Source organism: Panthera onca, chromosome B1, assembly GCF_046562875.1.
Source record: "Panthera onca isolate mPanOnc1 chromosome B1, mPanOnc1 haplotype 2, whole genome shotgun sequence".
NCBI classification, from domain to species: Eukaryota; Metazoa; Chordata; class Mammalia; order Carnivora; family Felidae; genus Panthera; species Panthera onca.
The window spans coordinates 64,779,541-64,790,776 of NC_138342.1; the positions used below are offsets into that span (position 1 = coordinate 64,779,541).

Sequence of the window (11,236 nt, forward strand, 5' to 3'; positions counted from 1 at the left end):
AAACTCTATGGTTTGTCAACAGTGATTTAAGGATCTTTGGTTTAGGACTTAGTTAACAAAATGGCTAAGTTTTCTCCATTTCAACAGTTTGAATAATTGAAGTAATACTATAAAGATCCAAAGCAAAGTCCGTTCCGCATTTAAAAATCTGACACCATCAATGATCATTGAAGTAGATGAAGGCAAGTCAGTTTGCCGCTTCTGTCTTCAATTTCCACCTCTAAAATGAAGATAATTTCATCACTTCTTTATGTTGTTGTGAAGGCAAATAGTCTTCAGCCCAGTAAATAGCTATTATGTAGTAGCTGTTACTATTGTCATTGTTGTCATGGCAACAGAGCACATAGCTAGACAGCACACACACCGGACCTGCCAGAGCAGCATTCTAGGGAAAAAACTTGGAGACAGCAACAGCAGCAGGTGTGTGGGATTCTGGTTGTCCACACATTCTTGAGCAGACCCAGAGTCTAGCCAAGCCAGACTTCCAGCTTTGGAAACGAGACTCCCTCCGGTCATGGGGGCTCTTGAGCAGCACAATTACGAAAGCAGCCATCCGTTGCCTGGCCTGAGGAGGGCGGAATGTGATAGCAGTATGGTGTGGAGGAACCTGGGCTCCAGCCTTTCTCTACCAGCAAGAGAGTGCACCTGTGGCGAGAGAGCGTGCCAGCCCCAACCTTGGTAGGGCCAGGGGATGGGGTTCCAGGTGTTTGGTAGAGCTGAATGACAAGGCAGGATTGCTGTAGGGTTTGCCACATCAACATTTCTATTTGTGAAAAACTCTATCCACTTTCTGGCGTATTGAGGAATGGCCCTAAGGACTCAGCAGTAACCAGTTGCCTAGGAGGTTTGTGGGCAGTCACCTCCTCTTCTGGGAGGCCAGACTGCCAGGCCTAGTCTTAGACGAGCAACCTTTTATCCTCAGATATTACTTAATGCATGCATCTATTTCACTTATAATAAACTGAGTTTATATTCTTATTGGCTACCACTTCCATAGTAGACTATCTCTAACCTTGTATAATAATTCTCACCAATAGATGTAATATATAAGTGTGTGTGAGAGGAGCTTGCTCAATATAGGGATATATTTTTATTTTAGTCCTTAAGTGATCTTTAAAAGAAAAGCCCAGCTCGTAAGTGTATGTATGTTTAATGACAAGAAAAAAGAGGTCCCAAATAATTATAATAAAAAATACCAATAAGGTAAGAAAGGAAGAAAGTAACATGTCTAATTATGAATTTATGGCCTTATAAAGAATTATCCTAAAATGTCAGGTTTGGAGATAGAAAAAATTATCTGATTATGGCTTTTATTTTTTTATTCTCTCTTTATGTAAGAACTCTGTACAACTACTTCACCATACATACAAATGCACACAAAATCATGTAAGGAACCACGTGCCAAAATTCCACCCCAAGTTGCAGATACAAACCCTAACCAAAAAGAATTGTTTTTAATTAATTAATTAATTTATTTATTTATTTATTTAGAGAGAGAGAGAGAGAGACTAAGCGAAGGAGGAGCAGAGAGAGAAGGAGAGAGAGAATCCCAAGCAGGCACTGTCAGTGCAGAGCCTGATGTGGGGCTCAAACTCACGAACCACGGAGATCATGACCTGAGCCGAGATCAAGAGTCAGACGCTTAACTGACTGAGCCACCCAGGAGCCCCAGCAAGAGTTTATTTTTAAGATTTGGATAGACTGTTCACTATGACAATTCTAGGAGGCATCATCAAACCAGTAATGATATAAAAGAGAAATGAGAACGAATCCATGTAGAATAACTTAATGGAACTACCTTGCAAAGTGATGGCAAGCATGTGCTGTTCTTTTAGAGATATTAACAAATGTGGTTGAAAAGTATATTTGCTCCAGTTCTAAGAGACTTCAGATCGGAAGTTTCCTGCTCATTTTTTTTTTCCTTAAACGTGAAATTATCAGCATGCTTTTTAAAAGAGAAAAGCTAGATTTTTATTGTAGGATACTCAGTTATCTTTCTGTGAAAAATGCTAACTTCATTCTGGTGCTTCAGGGAATATGGGGTTAACATTGGGTGATTTGCTCCTTAATGAAACTTGGATACACGGTCTCAGGACCCATTTCAGGTCAGAGGAATTCTCATATCCTTGCTTCCACTGCCTGTTTTTCCTGAAGCAACACAGTCTACCCTTGACCAAGGCAGAACTGATAGGAGGTATCTGGGACGATCTATTTTATACATTGAAGCATCATTTTTGCTCTCCTACTGTGCTTTTTTCTGTTGTAGAAATTGTTTGGAGGAGGCTGCCAGTCTCAGGTAGGTGAACGTAAGCAGTATCTGCTGTTGGGCAGCACAGCAGGGCTAGAGTTTACCAGGAACTCGGTAATTTGTCCTGATTCAACGTGTCCCCTCCCAGCTTCTACACAGTATTTCCTCACTGACTCCTCTGTGTTTCATCCTAAGCTCGCTAAAGAATGTTGACTTTTTTCTACTGTTCTTTCCATTTAGCGTGTCTGATCCTGGCTTGTCCCTATTCCTATTTCTCCTCATGAGCTACGTTTTGCCCTCCAAGTCCTTCCTCGCTTCAAGTCCTGGCCTTGCTTGTTTGCACTGGCTATGTAACACACCTCAGGTCTGGGTCTTATTATTTCACATAGTTGATCAGGGAAAAAATGTTTATAAATTATAAAATGCTTACAAGAGTTAAGTAAATATATAAGTAGGGATGAAATGAAGCCCAAGGATTCCCTCCCCACCCCAATTCTCCTTATGCTGTTAGAAAGAGAACAAGCTTAAGATCCAGAAAGCAATCCTACACAGCCCCTAAATACAATGTTTGGCAGAAAATAAATCTTAGCAATTTTAATTTTTATAATTATAGTTTAATAAGAGTAGAGTATATTTATCTTAAAGTGTGGGCAGTTATACAATTACTTCTTCTTCATGACAATTAACCATCAAGTTAAGGTATATTTTGACATTGAACAAGAAATTGTTTTAGAAGATAAGTGTGTGAGAAAGGATAAGTCAAAATAGCAAAGGACACAGCTACTTATTTGTATCTATAGATTGGTGGAGAGTTATAGGTCGAGAGAAAGGTTTTGGAAAGAACCAACTACTGAAAGCACTTAATGAAGTTTGAGTTATTCTGGAAGGTGAAACTCATATTGAATTTCTAAGGAAATTAAGAATATAGCATTATAAATAGTGCTATATTTTCTATTTGAACTAGTGAATAAGAAAAAGTGGTTGAAGAAAATATGAAGATTTAGGACTATGTAATGAAAACTGACTGACTCACTTGAGGATGGATTAAGTTCCTAATAAAACTCAGTTTAAACAATACTTCTGGATGCTTTACATCACCCATATAAGGCACCCATATAACACCCATATAAGGCACCCATATAAGGCACCACTGTATGGTAGCCAGTACATTACAGTTTATAAAGTGTATTTATTCTTAATTTCTCAGATTAATTTTGATAGTGACTGTGAAGTGGATAATTTTGTCCCCATTTTCTTTTTTAGTTGAATAAACCAAGGCCAAGAAAGGTAAATTAGCTGTCAGATATGCTTATAATAAAAGTTAAGGCTCAAACCCATGATCTCCAACTTTGTGACTTGTGATTTTTATGTTATTCTTTCTTTTTGCCTCACCACAAGCAACTTATAAAGTGCTGTTATAAATAGTTAAAATTGGAAAGGTCCCTGCAGATCTAAGTTGTCTAAACTTTCATCCAAAATAGGGTAGCTCAGTAACTCTGCCAGTGATCCTGTCCTTGCTCGAGAATTATTTTCATCTCATCATTGAGGATCTCTAATCATCAGAATGTTCTTTCATATATGAAACCAAAATTTGACTTAGAGCGTATACTGGTAGTGAAATAATAGATAATGTGATCTCAGCATGATGCTTCAGTAATCTTAAGATTAAACTTAAGACTCACTTATTTCTACTCTAGAGCAAATAGTGCTACAGAGACATTTCACATTGATAGTGGGATAGAGTGGGGACAGAATATACTCTTTAGAGATAGAGAGACCCAAATTCAAATCTTGGCTTCATTATGTTAGTTCTTTGGATTTGTTTGCTTATCTAAAATGAGAACGATATCACCTATTTTCAGGGTTATTTTGAACAACGATTACTAGTTTAAATGCATAGTTGGCATTTCGTGAAATACAACTATTGTTATTCATAGCTAAGGCCTTTTATTTGTCTCATACAAGAAAATATGAGAGAATATGAATTTTCTAGATAGTATGTTTCATTTTTGAAACCAATCTTTTGGTGAACTGCCTCATAGTCTCTTAGAATTCCAACAATTCTTTTTTGTTTCTTAGGAAGCTCAGAAAAATACTTAAGAACAAAGTTAATGAAAAAAATGAATGCATAGATATACAGAAAGCTGTAGATTTACTTGTCATATGAAAAGATTTTCATTCAGTATATGCATGAAATAAGTTTCCCCATCCTAAATATTGTCATGCTGGCATCTAGGGAAGGGAACATTTGAGATTTGGTAGGGTTGCTTTTTTCTACAGACTATTCATCTCTTTATTGGTTGTTTTCCTTCTCTATTACAAGGCCTCTGTACATGTCTATAAACAAATTAAATGACCTGTAAGTCATTTAACCTGTAAGTTAGTAAATATTGTGCCACAAATGATTCTAAGTTGAGAATCTTGATAATTAAATCTTGTGTGTAAGAGGGCATTTAAGCATCATGACCACGTCTTAATACTATGTATTCGGGTTTATTTTGTTCTCGTAAGTCTCTTTTTTTTCCCAGAACAATAATTCTAGCTGAGTTTCTTTATGATGTTTAATTATAATTCTGTGTAGAAAAGGCAAGTCTATGGTGAGCTCAAAATAAAAAACATTCATTTTAAGCAAAGAAATGAACTCTAATTGCTACAATGTGTCCCCATTTTATTAGTATCATTGACAACAGGACTGACCAAAATTATACAATTTATACATTTGTGTGCCCTCATTAAAATCATGGAAAACATTAATTTGTATAAATGTGAATATCTCCAAATTTAAAACTATGCTAAATATCCCAGTGTGGTCAAATATGTGCAATTGGGGCTATGACATATACTTTTATGACTCTGGAGATGTAATTTATTAACACTGTTACAAGGTTTTTAATGGAGTGAAAATGAAGTCAGATTAAACTTCTTCCTGATGATATTAAAGCTCTAATCACAACACATAGACTAATAAATGTTACTTTTTAAGTAATGAATGTCCCATCAAATCTCTTTTAATGTGAATGAAATGGTAATTGGGAATGTTGTGGACACTGAAGAAAAGCATAGTATCCCAGCACTATATAGAACACAAATTTTGAGCATCTAATTTCTGCAAGACACTGAATTCATCATTGAAGGTTGTATAGAGAGAAATGAGACAAAATCTCTAAATTCCAGGGGCTCACAAACTACTAAGTTGCTACCAACTGTGAGATGTATCATCATTTTATAAAAAAACAAAGAAGTAGAAAAATAGAACAAAACAAAACCCCACCAAGCAATTATAAGATGTCATGCATTAACTATAAAATGCATGCCTATTTCAGAAATGTCTAAATGTGAAAAACTATTTATTCTAGAATCTGTGAGATATTGTAGTTTGGAACTATAATGCAAGCTCTGCTCTACGAACAACTTTAATAAAGGTGCCACATGCTCTGAGAACACAGAGGGAAGCATTCATTTTGACCAGAAGATCAAAGAAGGCTTTATAAAGAGGAAACAATTGTGTGAAGCCTTGAAAATAGACTAGAGTTTAGACTTACACAGAAATGTTGGATAAGAGAGATTTATCAAAAGAGAGGACAGATGCATGAGAGTTTAGAGAACCACAAGAATCATATGACTGAACAGCCACCTGAGAAATAATGAGTATCAAGTGAAGCAGGTGACAAATTGGAAATTTTGACAGGGCCATTAAGATACCAGAGAGGTACTGAGCCATATGAAACATTTCAAAAGATTTGCCTGGAAACCAATAGTCTGACTCTTAAACATCTCACTCAGCACATCACATTGTAAAGGCTTAAGAAAATGAAAAAGGGAAGATTATAGAGGAGAATTTCTTTGGAGACACCTGCCCTCTGTCATGTTATTTTCGCATCAAATTTAGCAAGGGGACTTTAATGGGGCAACTCACAGGGCTTAAATTGTGTGCCTTTTTGAGGATATGGACTTTTCCAATAGTTTATACAGCAAAGTAGTCACATCTGGGATGGAACTGTCCTCCTCCAGCCAGGCAGATGTTTGTGAATTTGAAGGGCCAGGCATGGAGGTTGAGATATAGGATTGTTACTTTGAAGGATCCTGCCCAGATAATGGCATTACAAAACAAGTGGACCCTGCTTGTAAGAGGCTGTGGGAAGCACTGGAAGCTGAAAGAAATATGGTGTGGCCTGCTGAAGGGGAAGCCCTGCTTATACACAGGATTTTGCACTCAAAGGAAGAGGCAGTTTTAAACATTGTCCAGGATTAGAGTACATGAGACATCTTATTTTATTTATTATATATTTATTTTTAAAATATATATTATTGAAGTGTAGTTGACATACAATGTTATATTAGTTTCAGCTCCACAACATAATGATTAGACAATTCTATATACTATACATGGCTCACCATGATAGATGTAGTTACCATCTGTTGCCATACAATGTTATTACACTATTATTGACTGAATTCCCTAGAATTCCATAGACTCTGGATCTGGAGTTCTCTCTTGTCCAGCAAGAGAACAGAATGCAGGATTAAAATGCGAGAGAGGCTAATGTTCCAGAGGAGACAAGACCCCTGAATAAGGGTCCTTGCTCCATTTGTATTAGGATCAGAAGGCTTACAAGCATGATGGCTGTGCACAAAGAGACAATGAAACCTTGAACATTAACTCATGGGCATGGGGGAAAAGGGGTTTTGAAGATATGCGGTGTTAGGGGTTTTGGTCAATACAAATCAAAACTCTGGTGCTGGGCAGAAGGTTGTTTACAGCAGACATAAGGTGCCACCTCTATTTACCTAAACTGGCCTGGGGACAAGAAAGACAGAGCATGCTACTTCAGGGTCAACAAGGCACCTTACTTTTGCTAATTAGCTCAGCTCTGGGCAACTTCACCCTGCTGTAGTCTAAAGTCCTGTTTTCCTTTTTACCCATTTTCACCCTTCCTTCCTGTGAAAGCAGCTTTCTGCTATTGTACTAAGTTGGGGGGTATTTCTTCCCTAAATACCTAATCTTGTTTACCTCATCTTGGATGTTTTCATCCTGAGATTTCCTATTCCTATTCCTTTGCCCTATATTGGGGTCCTTTTCCCCATTTACCTGATCTTATTTACATCCTATGGCTTTCTAATTCTTCATGCCTTGTTAACCAATTGGTGCAACCTCAGGGAATTCCTAAGCTTATTCCCCACACCTATAGTGTACTTTTCATATCTGTGACTTATTTATTTTATGTTTAGAAGTTTGTACCTCTTAATCCTTTTCACCTATTTTGCCCATTCCCCTACTTTCTTCCCCTCTAGCAGCCAACAGTTTATTCTCTGTATTTTTTAGTCTGTTTCTGTTTTGTTTGTTCATTTGTCATTTTTAGACTCTGCATCTAAGTAAAATTATATGGTACTTGTCTTTCTCTGTTTTATTTCACTTAGTGTAACATGTTCTAGGTCCATCCATTTGTCACAATTGGCAAGATCTCAGTCTTTTTTTATGGGTAATACTCCATTGTGATATATCTATATTTATATATCTCTATCTCTACCTCTCTATATTTCTATTTATCTACATCCATATCTATCTACATACCACTTCTTCTTTATTATCCATATATCGCATCTTTTTTATCCATTCATCTATCAGTGGACACTTAGGTTGCTTCCATGCCTATTGTAAATAATGCTGCAGTAAACATAGAGGTGTGTATATATTTTCAAATTAGCTTTTTCATTTTCTTTGGATAAATATCCAGAAGTGAAATTCATGGGTCATATGGTATTTCTATTTTTAATTTTTTAAGAAACATCGTACTGTTTTCCACAGTGGCTGCATCAATTTATATTCCCATCAACACTGCACAAGGCTTCCTTTTTCCTCACTAACATTTGTTATTTATTGTTTTTTTTTGATACTAGTCATCCTGACAGGTGTCAGGTTCTGACAGGTGTCAAAACCATCTCATTATGGTTTTGATTTTCATTTCCCTGATTAATAGTGATGTTGAGCATTTTTTCATATGTCCATTGGCCACCTGTATGTCTTGTTTGGAAAAGTGTCTGTTCAGGTCCTCTGCTCATTTTTCAATCAGATTACTTATTATTATTATTTTTAGTATTGGGTTGTATAAGTTCTTTATATGTTTTGGGTATTGACCCCTTATCGGATATAACATTTGTAAATATCTTCCCCTATTCAATTGATACTTTTTCATTTGGTTGAAGGTTTCCTTTGCTATGCCAAAGATTAAAGAACAAAACTGGACCACTTTCTTACCCCCTACACAAAAATAAACTCAAAATGGATTAAAGACCTAAATGTGAGACCTGAAACCATGAAAGTCCTAAAAGAAAACAGATAGTAATCTCCTGGACATCGCCCTTAGCAATATATTTATGGATATGTCTCCTCAGGCAAGGAAAACAAAAGCAAAAATAAATGATTGGGACTATAGCAAAATAAAAGGCTTTTCTCAGTGAAGGAAACCATCAACAGAGCCATCTTATTTCAGTATTGGTCAGATGAGAACTTTCCCTCTTACTTGTCTTTTCCTACTCCATCCCCTACCTTGGCAAGGTCAAAACAACAGCTGACTAGTGAAGGAGGAAGTGAATGAAACAAAAGGGGAATCTTCTCTTTTTCCTCCTGCAAGCAGTAGTTTATCCCAGGACCCGGTTTAGGGGAAGGAAATATTTTTTTCTATATGAAATGTATTGTCAAATTGGTTTCCATACAACACCCAGGGCTCATCCCAAAAAATGCCTTCTTCAATACCCGTCACCCACCCTTCTCTCCCTCCCACCCCCCATCAACCGTCAGTTTGTTCTCGGTTTTTAAGAGTCTCTTATGCTTTGGCTTTCTCCCACTTTAACCTCTTTTTTTGGAAGGAAATAATTTAACATTACGTTAACTTTAGAGCTTTGAATGACATATTGAACTGGCACATGTATTCACTGATCATGCTTATAACTTAAAGGGAGTATAAGAAAGAAAAAAACCCAAGAGAAAAAAATGGTCATCAGATTGTCTAAGTATGCATTTGGGGTAGGGGAAGGAATATTTACACTGAACTGGTGAAAGATAAAAAGCAAATTACTTTCGGGGAATGTCCCGGGCCTAGCTAGCTGAGACGCGCGCCCTGCTTCGCCCGGCTCGGCTGGTGTCTGCACGGCCTGAGGCCCACCGCGTTCCGAAATGGCCGAGCAGTCGGACCAGACCGTCAAGTACTACACCCTGGAAGAGATCCAGAAGCACAACCACAGCAAGAGCATCTGGTTGATCCTGCACCACAAGGTGTACGATTTGACCAAGTTTTTGGAGGAGCATCCTGGTGGATAAGAAGTGCTAAGGGAACAAGCTGGAGGGGATGCTACTGAAAACTTTGAGGATGTCGGGCACTCTACAGATGCTAGAGAATTGTCCAAAACGTACATCATTGGAGAGCTTCATCCGGATGACAGATCAAAGTTAATCAAACCTTCGGAGACTCTCATTACTACTGTTGATTCTAATTCCAGCTGGTGGACCAACTGGGTGATCCCCGCCATCTCAGCGCTGGTGGTAGCCCTGATGTACCATCTGTACATGAAGGAAGATTAAACACACTCTCAGAAGTCAATGAAAGAAAAGACTGCTTCAGACCAGGGAGAAAGACGCCAATGTTAACTGCTTCAGCTGACAGAAACCTTCACCCGAGATATCATTTTAGTACACCTGTTTCTCTTTTCTCTTACCTTAGAACCAAACCAAAAGGAACTCTTCTGTTCTTTCTACTCTTGAACTCTTAGAATGTGCCTTTTTGTTCATCAACTTTTTTTTGATGTTCCATCACTACATAATTTACTTATTGTAGGCATGATCGTTTAAAAATATATCTGGCTTTTAAAATATATAAAAAAAAAAAAGGCAAGTTACTTTCATAATTACCATCCATTAATTCTGCTGTTTAACTTACAGGTTACACAAGGCAAAAAGAGGAGTTTAGACCAGAGGGCGTAGAGCCTACCTGTGAGACTCTGTAAACTGGTGGAGAGACATTACGGGTTTTGAGCAGGGACCACTGGAATCACTTCTGTGTGTTACAGAGTTTCCCTTCTTTGCATTAAAGTGTTTCTTTTTCCTTACATTGTACACTTCCAGAGAGCTGTGTGAGTTTAATTTGTCACACTTAACTTTCAGTACTGAATATGTGTATTATGTTCTTTTGATAAGGGTGATATTAAACCTAAGTAAAGTATCTGTACTATCATAATCATTCAGAACAGATAAAAAAGATCAAGGAGTGTAGGAAAGTTTGCAACAACTGAACATATAGAACAGATAAAAAAGGTCCACATAAACAAAATGGATGGTGTAATGGTTAACTGAGCACAATTGCTCTGCATAACAGAGTCCACACTTCTCAGTCATACAACAATAAGCTTCCACTTAGTTAATGTGGTTGTGGGTTGGCAGAGATTGGCTCACTCAGGCTGAGCTCAGTGGGGGTAACTCAGCTCTGCTTCATGAGTTGCTCATCTTCCTCATGGGCCCAGCAAACTATTCCAGATGTATTATCCCATAGTCAGGCAGAGGTGAACGAGCACAGGTAGAAGCACCAAAAAGCTTGGTAAGCCTGCTAACACTGCGAAAGTAACAACAAATCATGTAGCCACATCTAAGTTAAAGGTTGAGGAAATAGCATATATTTTTAGTGTGAGTAACTGCAACATCATGTGGTGTGATGGTTAATTTTATATGTCAACTAGACTGGATCACAGGGTGTCCAGACATTTAGTCAAACAATATTCTTGGTGTGTCTGACGGTGGTTTCTGGATGAGGTTAATATTTTCATTGGATCTCCACACATGGCAAAGTGCTTACATATAGGCAAGGGTGAAGATTTAGGGCCATTAATGCAACCTACCCAGGTGGTTACCTAAATCAGTACCATTAAAAAAAAAAGTAAAGAAAGATAAAAGTATGTTCAAAATGTAACAGAGAGGGACACACACACATACATGCACAT

The 11,236-nt window shown here is 37.5% G+C and overlaps 1 protein-coding gene and 1 pseudogene across 1 annotated transcript; both read left to right on the forward strand.

The window, feature by feature from the left end:
• Positions 1-330: 330 nt before the first annotated feature.
• On the forward strand, positions 331-10,358 carry LOC144616044 (uncharacterized). Its single transcript, XM_078445123.2, has 3 exons — positions 331-678; positions 2,489-2,612; positions 10,185-10,358. Exons 1-3 carry the CDS (start codon positions 515-517, stop codon positions 10,224-10,226), a joined length of 330 nt encoding a protein of 109 aa, XP_078301249.1. The 5' UTR covers positions 331-514; the 3' UTR covers positions 10,227-10,358.
• LOC132692384 (cytochrome b5 pseudogene) lies at positions 9,340-10,127 on the forward strand (annotated as a pseudogene).
• Positions 10,359-11,236: the final 878 nt, after the last annotated feature.

Excerpts from the sequence above, each read along its gene's own strand:
- LOC144616044 (XM_078445123.2), top strand. The coding sequence starts at position 515 with ATGGGGGCTCTTGAGCAGCACAATTACGAAAGCAGCCATCCGTTGCCT. Across the intron at positions 679-2,488 it reads GCGTGCCAGCCCCAACCTTG|CGTGTCTGATCCTGGCTTGT; the intron begins GTAGGGCCAGGG and ends CTTTCCATTTAG. Across the intron at positions 2,613-10,184 it reads GGCTATGTAACACACCTCAG|GTTACACAAGGCAAAAAGAG; the intron begins GTCTGGGTCTTA and ends TTTAACTTACAG.